General features: G+C 39.7%; 1 protein-coding gene across 1 annotated transcript in view; it reads right to left on the reverse strand.

Annotated features, from left to right (window-relative positions):
- LOC115415928 (glutamate receptor 2-like) overlaps positions 1-13139 on the reverse strand; it is a 64728-nt gene that overhangs the window by 35182 nt on the left and 16407 nt on the right. Inside the window, exons 2-3 of the mRNA XM_030129611.1 lie at positions 10690-10830; positions 5016-5255 (exon numbers count right to left, since the gene is read on the reverse strand). Coding sequence (XP_029985471.1) covers positions 5016-5255; positions 10690-10830 — 381 coding nt within the window. The remainder of the gene's footprint in view (positions 1-5015; positions 5256-10689; positions 10831-13139) is intronic.

Consider the following 13139-nt stretch of genomic DNA (forward strand, 5'->3'; position numbering starts at 1 on the left):
TAGACAGACCTGCACAAAAAAACAAAAAAAAACAAAACTAATACTAGAGTAGACAGACCTGCACAAAAAAAACAAAAAACAAAACTAATACTAGAGCAGACAGACCTGCACAAAAAAAACAAAAAACAAAACCTAATACTAGAGTAGACAGACCTGCACAAAAAAAAACAAAAAACAAACCTAATACTAGAGTAGACAGACCTGCAAAAAAAACCCAAAAAAAACAAAAACCTAATACTAGAGTAGACAGACCTGCACAAAAAAAAAACAAAAAACAAAACTAATACTAGAGTACACAGACCTGCAAAAAAAAACAAAAAACAAAACTAATACTAGAGTACACAGACATGCACAAAAAAACAAAAAAAAAACAACCTAATACTAGAGCAGACAGACCTGCACAAAAAAACAAAAAAAACTAATACTAGAGCAGACAGACCTGCACAAAAAAACAAAACAAAACTAATACTAGAGCAGACAGACCTGCACAAAAAAAAACAAAAAACAAAACTAATACTAGAGTAGACAGACCTGCACAAAAAAAAAACAAAAAACAAAACTAATACTAGAGTAGACAGACCTGCACAAAAAAAAACAAAAAACAAACCTAATACTAGAGTAGACAGACCTGCAAAAAAAACCCAAAAAAAACAAAAACCTAATACTAGAGTAGACAGACCTGCACAAAAAAAAAACAAAAAACAAAACTAATACTAGAGTACACAGACCTGCAAAAAAAACAAAAAACAAAACTAATACTAGAGTACACAGACATGCACAAAAAAACAAAAAAAAACAACCTAATACTAGAGCAGACAGACCTGCACAAAAAAACAAAAAAAACTAATACTAGAGCAGACAGACCTGCACAAAAAAACAAAACAAAACTAATACTAGAGCAGACAGACCTGCACAAAAAAAAAACAAAAAACAAAACTAATACTAGAGTAGACAGACCTGCACAAAAAAAAAACAAAAAACAAAACTAATACTAGAGTAGACAGACCTGCACAAAAAAAAACAAAAAACAAAACTAATACTAGAGCAGACAGACCTGCACAAAAAAAAACAAAACTAAAACTAGAGCAGACAGACCTCTACAAAAAAAACAAAAAAAACACAAAACTAATACTAGAGTAGACAGACCTGCACAAAAAAAAACAAAACTAATACTAGAGCAGACAGACCTGCACAAAAAAAAACCAAAACAAAACTAATACTAGAGTACACAGACCTGCACAAAAAAAGACCAAAAAACAAAACTAATACTAGAGTAGACAGACCTGCACAAAAAAAACACAAAAAACAAAACTAATACTAGAGCAGACAGACCTGCACAAAAAAACAAAAAACAAAACTAATACTAGAGTACACAGACCTGCACAAAAAAAAACAAAAAACAAAACTAATACTAGAGCAGACAGACCTGCACAAAAAAAACAAAAAACAAAACTAATACCAGAGCAGACAGACCTGCACAAAAAAAACAAAAAACAAAACTAATACTAGAGCAGACAGACCTGCACAAAAAAAACAAAAAACAAAACTAATACTAGAGTAGACAGACCTGCACAAAAAAAAAACAAAAAACAAAACTAATACTAGAGTAGACAGACCTGCACAAAAAAAAACAAAAAACAAACCTAATACTAGAGTAGACAGACCTGCAAAAAAAACCCAAAAAAAACAAAAACCTAATACTAGAGTAGACAGACCTGCACAAAAAAAAAACAAAAAACAAAACTAATACTAGAGTACACAGACCTGCAAAAAAAACAAAAAACAAAACTAATACTAGAGTACACAGACATGCACAAAAAAACAAAAAAAAACAACCTAATACTAGAGCAGACAGACCTGCACAAAAAAACAAAAAAAACTAATACTAGAGCAGACAGACCTGCACAAAAAAACAAAACAAAACTAATACTAGAGCAGACAGACCTGCACAAAAAAAAAACAAAAAACAAAACTAATACTAGAGTAGACAGACCTGCACAAAAAAAAACAAAAAACAAAACTAATACTAGAGTAGACAGACCTGCACAAAAAAAAAAAAAAAACAAAACTAATACTAGAGCAGACAGACCTGCACAAAAAAAAACAAAACTAAAACTAGAGCAGACAGACCTCTACAAAAAAAAACAAAAAAAACACAAAACTAATACTAGAGTAGACAGACCTGCACAAAAAAAAAACAAAACTAATACTAGAGCAGACAGACCTGCACAAAAAAAAACAAAACAAAACTAATACTAGAGTACACAGACCTGCACAAAAAAAGACCAAAAAACAAAACTAATACTAGAGTAGACAGACCTGCACAAAAAAAACACAAAAAACAAAACTAATACTAGAGCAGACAGACCTGCACAAAAAAACAAAAAACAAAACTAATACTAGAGTACACAGACCTGCACAAAAAAAACAAAAAACAAAACTAATACTAGAGCAGACAGACCTGCACAAAAAAAACAAAAAACAAAACTAATACTAGAGTAGACAGACCTGCACAAACAGATGAAAATATCAGAGGAATGAACCCTACTCTGTCCAGGACCACAGGGACACTACGTCAGTACTTTAGCTTCTGAAACGTGTCAGTATCCAGTTAAGTATCAGTGTTTTCTGTATTTAATTGTCTGATCCTGCAGATGTTCATTAAACTCAGATTCCAGTTGATGGTTCTTCTGTCAGAAACAGATCCGACTGAATAAACAGGGTCTGGTTCAGTCCAGTCGGTCCTGAACTGAACACAAACCCAGTGTGTCCATCCACTGGCACTGATCTGAAGGTGACAGTGTTTCCATGGTAACTACAGAGCCTCTGAACGTCCAAATATGGTCATATCTGATGACCATGAAAAGATGAAGAACTGTATTTGACACCAATTATTTGGGTCTGTAAGGGTTAAAGGTGCGTACCTCTGTCGCTGTTGTACAGGTAGGTCTTTAAAGGTTAAAGGTGCGTACCTCTGTCGCTGTCGTACATTTGGGTGTTTAAGGGTTAAAGGTGGCTCTTTAAGGGTTAAAGGTGTGTACCTCTGTCACTGTCGTATGTTTGGGTGTTTAAGGGTTAAAGGTGCGTACCTCTGTCGCTGTCGTACAGGTAGGTCTTTAAAGGTTAAAGGTGCGTACCTCTGTCGCTGTCGTACATTTGGGTGTTTAAGGGTTAAAGGTGGCTCTTTAAGGGTTAAAGGTGCGTACCTCTGTCACTGTCGTATGTTTGGGTGTTTAAGGGTTAAAGGTGCGTACCTCTGTCGCTGTCGTACAGGTAGGTCTTTAAAGGTTAAAGGTGCGTACCTCTGTCGCTGTCGTACATTTGGGTGTTTAAAGGTTAAAGGTGGCTCTTTGTGGGTTAAAGGTGCGTACCTCTGTCGCTGTCGTATGTTTGGGTGTTTAAAGGTTAAAGGTGGGTGTTTAAGGGTTAAAGGTGCATACCTCTGTCACTGTCGTACGTTTGGGTGTTTAAGGGTTAAAGGTGGGTGTTTAAGGGTTAAAGGTGCATACCTCTGTCACTGTCGTATGTTTGGGTGTTTAAAGGTTAAAGGTGGGTGTTTAAGGGTTAAAGGTGCATACCTCTGTCACTGTCGTATGTTTGGGTGTTTAAAGGTTAAAGGTGGGTGTTTAAGGGTTAAAGGTGCATACCTCTGTCACTGTTGTATGTGTGGGTGTTTAAAGGTTAAAGGTGGCTCTTTAAGGGTTAAAGGTGCGTACCTCTGTCACTGTCGTATGTTTGGGTGTTTAAAGGTTAAAGGTGGGTGTTTAAGGGTTAAAGGTGCATACCTCTGTCGCTGTCGTACATTTGGCTCTTTAAAGGTTATTTAAGGGTTAAAGGTGCGTACCTCTGTCGCTGTCATACATTTGGCTCTTTAAAGGTTATTTAAGGGTTAAAGGTGTGTACCTCTGTCGCTTTCGTACATTTGGGTGTTTAAAAGTTAAAGGTGGCTCTTTGTGGGTTAAAGGTGCGTACCTCTGTTGCTGTCGTACATTTGGCTCTTTAAAGGTTATTTAAGGGTTAAAGGTGTGTACCTCTGTCGCTTTCGTACATTTGGGTGTTTAAAGGTTAAAGATGGCTCTTTGTTGGTTAAAGGTGCATACCTCTGTCACTGTCGTACGTTTTGGTGTTTAAAGGTTAAAGGTGGGTGTTTAAGGGTTAAAGGTGCATACCTCTGTCACTGTCGTATGTTTGGGTGTTTAAAGGTTAAAGGTGGGTGTTTAAGGGTTAAAGGTGCATACCTCTGTCACTGTCGTATGTTTGGGTGTTTAAAGGTTAAAGGTGGGTGTTTAAGGGTTAAAGGTGCATACCTCTGTCACTGTCGTACATTTGGGTGTTTAAAGGTTAAAGGTGGGTGTTTAAGGGTTAAAGGTGCATACCTCTGTCGCTGTCGTACGTTTGGGTGTTTAAGGGTTAAAGGTGCATACCTCTGTCACTGTCGTATGTTTGGGTGTTTAAAGGTTAAAGGTGGCTCTTTAAGGGTTAAAGGTGCATACCTCTGTCACTGTCGTATGTTTGGGTGTTTAATGGTTAAAGGTGGGTGTTTAAGGGTTAAAGGTGCGTACCTCTGTCACTGTCGTATGTTTGGGTGTTTAAAGGTTAAAGGTGGGTGTTTAAGGGTTAAAGGTGCGTACCTCTGTCGCTGTCGTACATTTGGCTCTTTAAAGGTTATTTAAGGGTTAAAGGTGCGTACCTCTGTCGCTGTCGTACATTTGGCTCTTTAAAGGTTATTTAAGGGTTAAAGGTGCGTACCTCTGTCGCTTTCGTACATTTGGGTGTTTAAAGGTTAAAGGTGGCTCTTTGTGGGTTAAAGGTGCGTACCTCTGTCACTGTCGTATGTTTGGGTGTTTAAAGGTTAAAGGTGGGTGTTTAAGGGTTAAAGGTGCGTACCTCTGTCGCTGTCGTACATTTGGCTCTTTAAAGGTTATTTAAGGGTTAAAGGTGCGTACCTCTGTCGCTTTCGTACATTTGGGTGTTTAAAGGTTAAAGGTGGGTGTTTAAGGGTTAAAGGTGCGTACCTCTGTCGCTGTCGTACAGATATGCGAACTTCTCCCATTTGTAGTACTCCACTAAGGACACCAGCGGTCCTTTGATGTCCGGCCTCATCTGCAGAACAAACTGGTTCATTCCCTCTGCGGGGAAGGACGGCGTGATGAAGGACACGTGCAGGGTTTCGCAGAACGACGTGATGGTGTTGACTGACTTTTTATCGTAGAATCCAAAAATGGCGTAGACGCCTCGAGAAAACTGCGAACAAACTGGGAAACAGAAGAAAGACGTTGGATTGACTGGACTGAGTGGAGGTCAAAACGGTGTGAAGTCCACTCATGAAAAACCCTCAAAACAGAAAAAAAACAGAGAAGACAGAGCTTCAACAACAACAGACACTGACTGATTCACAAGAAGAAGAATCTAAAGAATGACCTTCAACAACAAAGACAAAGGACATCTGTTAAAGGCAGGGTTCTAAACTCCTGTTCTGTCAGGTTCCACATTCAGTCTGATCTGATCTGCACTGGACCCAACCAGGAAAAGAAGAACAGAAGAACCCAGAAAGAATGACGTCTGTGTTTGAGTGGAAAAAAAAAACCATTAAATGATGAAAATACTTACTTTTATAAACTATCCAAACATAAAAGATGTGAAGAACCTGAAAAAACGGACATTTCTTCAGTAAAATCAGTGTAATTTTCTCAGTCTTCTTCCTCCACTTCTCATTAGTCCATGTGCATTCTGGATCAGATCTCCAAAGACACTAAACACTGAGGAACAGGAAGAAAAGAGTTCAAACTGGACTGAATTTAATACAGACATTTCAGGTTGGACACATTTGTTCAGGTTAGTCACATTTTATTGGTACAGGAGAGTTTGGAAATGGAAAGAGTTTCACAATTTAATGTGATTTCTTGCACTAAAACACAGACAAAAACTTTAAGTTATTAATTCAAGATTTTTTGCTTAATTCAAGATTTTTTTTTTTGGCTCAGTTCAAGATTTTTTTTAAACTTAAAGATTTTTTTGCTTTATTGAATTGCATGAATATATCTTGCGTACAAAAATCTGCCAAATGGAAAAATGAGAATTTCACCCAAACTCGTTTTTCAAGGGAAAGTTTTTGCGAGTCCTACCAGAGGTGGTTTTTCAGGCGGAGCCAAAGAACTGTTTCGCACAAAACTCCAACGGACAGACCTTTAAGAGGAGCTAGAGTCCATGAACACACACACAATGTGTCTGCACTGGAAAACCCTCGGCCTTTGGTCCACGCCCCCCTGGCCTGGTCACTGATGATCTTCCACGCCCCCCTGGCCTGGTCACTGATGATCTGCCACGCCCCCCTGGCCTGGTCACTGATGATCTGCCACGCCCCCCTGTCTGACACCTACTGGTGTATTAGATTAGATTAAATTGTATTATATTATATTATATTATATTATATTATATTATATTATATTATATTATGTTATATTACATTATATGTTATCATATAATATTATATAATATAATATAATATTATATAATATAATATAATATAATATAATATTATATTATATTATATTATATCCTACAGTCTATTGCTGTCGTAGCTCTGTGAACCTACTCGACTGTCAAACTGTCACTATTATTATGATTTTCCAGATGATGCTGATCAGTGAAAGACAATGGATCATTTCAGAGTGTGTTTTATAAATGTGTGTTTTCTAAATGTGTATGTTCTAATCTAAACGCTACAAACGCACACAGGTTGCTTCGGTTGGTTTCTGCGTCTATATTTAGTCGTCCTACTTTAATGACCTCATTTTTTACTGTGGAAGTCCACTTTTATCCAGGTACAATTTTACAAACACAGAACACTTTATTCACAGAAATAAAAACACACATATGAACAAATGAGTCTGAGCTCTGATGTGGAACCACGAAAAAACAACAGCAGGAGTCAGTCACGTATGAGAGCATTTCTGTTCTGATGAAAGTGAGTCGAATCTGCACAGATTTAAGATTCAGTTAGAAGAACTGAAGCACAGATTTAGAACACAAGAGCCAGAACGATTCAGTTAAAGAACTGAAGCACAGATTTAGAACACAAGAGGGAGAACGATTCAGTTAGAAGAACTGAAGAAAAGATTTAGAACACAAGAGCCAGAACGAGTCAGTTAGAAGAACTGAAGAAAAGATTTAGAACACAAGAGCCAGAACGAGTCAGTTAAAGAACTGAAGCACAGATTTAGAACACAAGAGCCAGAACGATTCAGTTAAAGAACTGAAGCACAGATTTAGAACACAAGAGAGAGAACGATTCAGTTAGAAGAACTGAAGAAAAGATTTAGAACACAAGAGCCAGAACGAGTCAGTTAAAGAACTGAAGCACAGATTTAGAACACAAGAGCCAGAACGATTCAGTTAAAGAACTGAAGCACAGATTTAGAACACAAGAGCCAGAACGATTCAGTTAGAAGAACTGAAGAACAGATTTAGAACACAAGAGCCAGAACGATTCAGTTAGAAGAACTGTAGCACAGATTTAGAACACAAGAGCCAGAACGATTCAGTTAGAAGAACTGTAGCACAGATTTAGAACACAAGAGCCAGAACGATTCAGTTAAAGAACTGAAGCACAGATTTAGAACACAAGAGCCAGAACAATTCAGTTAGAAGAACTGAAGAACAGATTTAGAACACAAGAGCCAGAAAGATTCAGTTAAAGAACTGAAGCACAGATTTAGAACACAAGAGCCAGAACGATTCAGTTAGAAGAACTGAAGAACAGATTTAGAACACAAGAGCCAGAACGATTCAGTTAGAAGAACTGTAACACAGATTTAGAACACAAGAGCCAGAACGATTCAGTTAGAAGAACTGTAGCACAGATTTAGAACACAAGAGCCAGAACGATTCAGTTAAAGAACTGAAGCACAGATTTAGAACACAAGAGCCAGAACAATTCAGTTAGAAGAACTGAAGAACAGATTTAGAACACAAGAGCCAGAACGATTCAGTTAGAAGAACTGTAGCACAGATTTAGAACACAAGAGCCAGAACGATTCAGTTAGAAGAACTGTAGCACAGATTTAGAACACAAGAGCCAGAACGATTCAGTTAAAGAACTGAAGCACAGATTTAGAACACAAGAGCCAGAACAATTCAGTTAGAAGAACTGAAGAACAGATTTAGAACACAAGAGCCAGAAAGATTCAGTTAAAGAACTGAAGCACAGATTTAGAACACAAGAGCCAGAACGATTCAGTTAGAAGAACTGAAGAACAGATTTAGAACACAAGAGCCAGAACGATTCAGTTAGAAGAACTGTAACACAGATTTAGAACACAAGAGCCAGAACGATTCAGTTAGAAGAACTGTAGCACAGATTTAGAACACAAGAGCCAGAACGATTCAGTTAAAGAACTGAAGCACAGATTTAGAACACAAGAGCCAGAACAATTCAGTTAGAAGAACTGAAGAACAGATTTAGAACACAAGAGCCAGAAAGATTCAGTTAAAGAACTGAAGCACAGATTTAGAACACAAGAGCCAGAACGATTCAGTTAAAGAACTGAAGAACAGATTTAGAACACAAGAGCCAGAACGATTCAGTTAAAGAACTGAAGAACAGATTTAGAACAAAAGAGCTGGAAAGATTCAGTTAAAGAACTGAAGCTTTGTAGATCTGGTCCATCATGCACATGTAGAAATGATAAGTTGCAACTCAATAATCACCCAAATTCACCTAAAACTCACCTAACATTATGCCTATAAATAATGACAACTTCAAATTTTATTGCAAAAAATAATATTAAATTATGAAATATTTACATTTAGAGAAAATGTCAATAAAAACATGTCAATAAAGTTCAGTCCAGTTTGAACTCTTTTCTTCCTGTTCCTCAGTGTTTAGTGTCTTTGGAGATCTGATCCAGAATGCACATGGACCAATGAGAAGTGGAGGAAGAAGACTGAGAAAATTACACTTTTTTTTCCAGAAGGAATTTCAGTTTTTTCAGGTTCTTCACATCTTTTTTGTTTGGATAGTTTATAAAAGTAAGTATTTTCATAATTGAATGTTTTTTTTGCATTTAAACACAGACATAAATGTGCAGTTGTCATTCTTTCTGGGTTCTTCTGTTCTTCTTTTCCTGGTTCAGTCCACTGCAGATCAGATCAGACTGAATGTGGAACCTGACAGAACAGGAGTTTGACACCTCTGTTCCAAACCCAGTCCCAGTGGTTCATCCCAGTATAATCTAAACCCAGTCCCAGTGGTTCATCCCAGTATAATCTAAACCCAGTCCCAGTGGTTCATCCCAGTATAATCTAAACCCAGTCCCAGTGGTTCATCCCAGTATAATCTGAACCCAGTCCCAGTGGTTCATCCCAGTATAATCTAAACCCAGTCCCAGTGGTTCATCCCAGTATAATCTAAACCCAGTCCCAGTGGTTCATCCCAGTATAATCTAAACCCAGTCCCAGTGGTTCATCCCAGTATAATCTGAACCCAGTCCCAGTGGTTCATCCCAGTATAATCTAAACCCAGTCCCAGTGGTTCATCCCAGTATAATCTAAACCCAGTCCCAGTGGTTCATCCCAGTATAATCTAAACCCAGTCCCAGTGGTTCATCCCAGTATAATCTAAACCCAGTCCCAGTGGTTCATCCCAGTATAATCTGAACCCAGTCCCAGTGGTTCATCCCAGTATAATCTAAACCCAGTCCCAGTGGTTCATCCCAGTATAATCTGAACCCAGTCCCAGTGGTTCATCCCAGTATAATCTGAACCCAGTCCCAGTGGTTCATCCCAGTATAATCTAAACCCAGTCCCAGTGGTTCATCCCAGTATAATCTAAACCCAGTCCCAGTGGTTCATCCCAGTATAATCTAAACCCAGTCCCAGTGGTTCATCCCAGTATAATCTAAACCCAGTCCCAGTGGTTCATCCCAGTGTAATCTAAACCCAGTCCCAGTGGTTCATCCCAGTATAATCTAAACCCAGTCCCAGTGGTTCATCCCAGTATAATCTGAACCCAGTCCCAGTGGTTCATCCCAGTATAATCTAAACCCAGTCCCAGTGGTTCATCCCAGTATAATCTAAACCCAGTCCCAGTGGTTCATCCCAGTATAATCTAAACCCAGTCCCAGTGGTTCATCCCAGTATAATCTGAACCCAGTCCCAGTGGTTCATCCCAGTATAATCTAAACCCAGTCCCAGTGGTTCATCCCAGTATAATCTAAACCCAGTCCCAGTGGTTCATCCCAGTATAATCTGAACCCAGTCCCAGTGGTTCATCCCAGTATAATCTAAACCCAGTCCCAGTGGTTCATCCCAGTATAATCTGAACCCAGTCCCAGTGGTTCATCCCAGTATAATCTGAACCCAGTCCCAGTGGTTCATCCCAGTATAATCTAAACCCAGTCCCAGTGGTTCATCCCAGTATAATCTAAACCCAGTCCCAGTGGTTCATCCCAGTATAATCTAAACCCAGTCCCAGTGGTTCATCCCAGTATAATCTAAACCCAGTCCCCGTGGTTCATCCCAGTATAATCTAAACCCAGTCCCAGTGGTTCATCCCAGTATAATCTAAACCCAGTCCCAGTGGTTCATCCCAGTATAATCTAAACCCAGTCCCAGTGGTTCATCCCAGTATAATCTAAACCCAGTCCCAGTGGTTCATCCCAGTATCCCCATAAACAGACTCATACTTACAGCAGTTGGTGACGGCGAAGCTGTTGGCCACCTCCAGGTTATCGATGTGTGGAGTCAGTCTGAAGTCAGCCATCCCAAACTGAACCATGCCCACTCTGAACGCACTGTACTCCTGATCTGCACCCCTGGGAAATAAACCACCTGGAAATACACACACACACACACACACACAGGGTTACACAATGACACTAAGTCGTTGTCTTTCAGTCATTAGTCTCTTTGGTCCATCTGTCCTAAACTGTCCATATTTATATAAATGTGTTCCAAACACTAGTGTGGAACGTTGGTTTATCCATTCAGTTTCTGCTGCGCTCATGAGTTTCTTTCTTTGGGTAGATGTCAGTAGAAGTCCTTACCACGCAAAAAAATCTTGAATTGAGCAAAAAAATGTGAATTAAAGCAAAATAAATCTTGAATTAAGCAAAAAAAAAAAAAAAAAAAATTGATTTAAGCAAAAAATCTGCCAATGGAACAAGTGAAAATTACAAAAGCACTCAGAGAACACAGACCTCCGCCAAGGCAGATCATTGCCCCCCCCCCACCACCACCACCACCACCACCAAAATGTAATCATTTCTTCCTTGTGCCAGTATCAACATTTACTGACATTTTATCCAAATTCATCCATAACTTTTTGAATTATCTTGCACACAGACAGACAGACAGACAGACAGACAGACAGACAAACACACAGACACACAGACAGACACACAGACACATAGACACACAGACAGACACACAGACAGACACACAGACACACAGACACATAGACACACAGACAGACAGACACACAGACACACACACAGACAGACACACAGACAGACAGACAGACAGACACACAGACACATAGACACACAGACAGACACACAGACAGACAGACAGACAGACACACAGACAGACAGACACACAGACACACAGACAGACAGACAGACACACAGACAGACAGACACACAGACAGACACACAGACACACAGACACACAGACACACAGACAGACACACAGACAGACAGACACACAGACAGACAGACACACAGACACACAGACAGACAGACAGACACACAGACAGACAGACACACAGACAGACAGACAGACACACAGACACACAGACAGACAGACACACACACAGACACACAGACACACAGACACACAGACACACAGACAGACAGACACACAGACACACAGACACACAGACAGACAGACAGACACACAGACAGACAGACAGACAGACACACAGACAGACAGACACACAGACAGACACACAGACAGACACACAGACACACAGACAGACAGACACACACACAGACACACAGACACACAGACACACAGACAGACAGACACACAGACACACAGACACACAGACAGACAGACAGACACACAGACACACAGACAGACAGACACACAGACAGACAGACACACAGACAGACACACAGACAGACACACAGACACACAGACAGACACACAGACAAACCCGACACACAGACACACAGACAGACACACAGACAGACACACAGACACACAGACACACAGACAGACACACAGACAGACCCGACACACAGACACACAGACAGACACACAGACAGACACACAGACACACAGACACACAGACAGACACACAGACAGACACACAGACACACAGACACACAGACACACAGACAGACAGACACACAGACAGACAGACACACAGACAGACAGACACACAGACAGACAGACACACAGACAGACACACAGACACACAGACAGACAGACAGACACACAGACAGACACACATACAGACAGACACACAGACAGACAGACACACAGACAGACACACAGACACACAGACACACATACAGACAGACACACAGACAGACACACAGACAGACAGACAGACAGACAGACAGACAGACCAACGCTGGCAAATACAGAACCTCCTTGGTGGAGGAAACTATCTTGGTAAAATTTCTTGAAATACCATTTTCCAGACCTATTGTCTAAAAACCCAGATTGAGTCGCATGAAGACGGAATCAGACGCAGAATGAGTCGTTAGTCCCTTCGGTCCATCTGTCCTAAACTGTCCCCATATATTTGTCTTCTTCTCTGTGCTCCTATTCAAATCAATCCCAGACAGGACTCTGCTGCTTTAGTCTCCATGTTTCCAGGTAGAGTGGGGACCAGAAGACGACTGGAAACCACAAGTGAACACAAGTGACGGAGCAAAAAGTGTCGTATGGAGACAGCACAGAAAACTGACAATCTGACATTGACAAAGACCAAAACCAAGGGAATTTGATCCAGAATTTTGATCTGTTTTAGTTAGTTTAGTAAACACACAATACAGTTTCAGTTAGTTATGGTTTTTTTTCTTTTAATTATAGTTTTGTTTTGTTTTTTTTATTTCAGTTAATGAAACTGTTTTTACAGTTCTGGTTTTGGTCATTTGGTCAGCGGTAATAACCTTGGTGTCCACTGC

This window comes from Sphaeramia orbicularis, unplaced genomic scaffold (assembly GCF_902148855.1).
Source record: "Sphaeramia orbicularis unplaced genomic scaffold, fSphaOr1.1, whole genome shotgun sequence".
NCBI lineage: Eukaryota > Metazoa > Chordata > Actinopteri > Kurtiformes > Apogonidae > Sphaeramia > Sphaeramia orbicularis.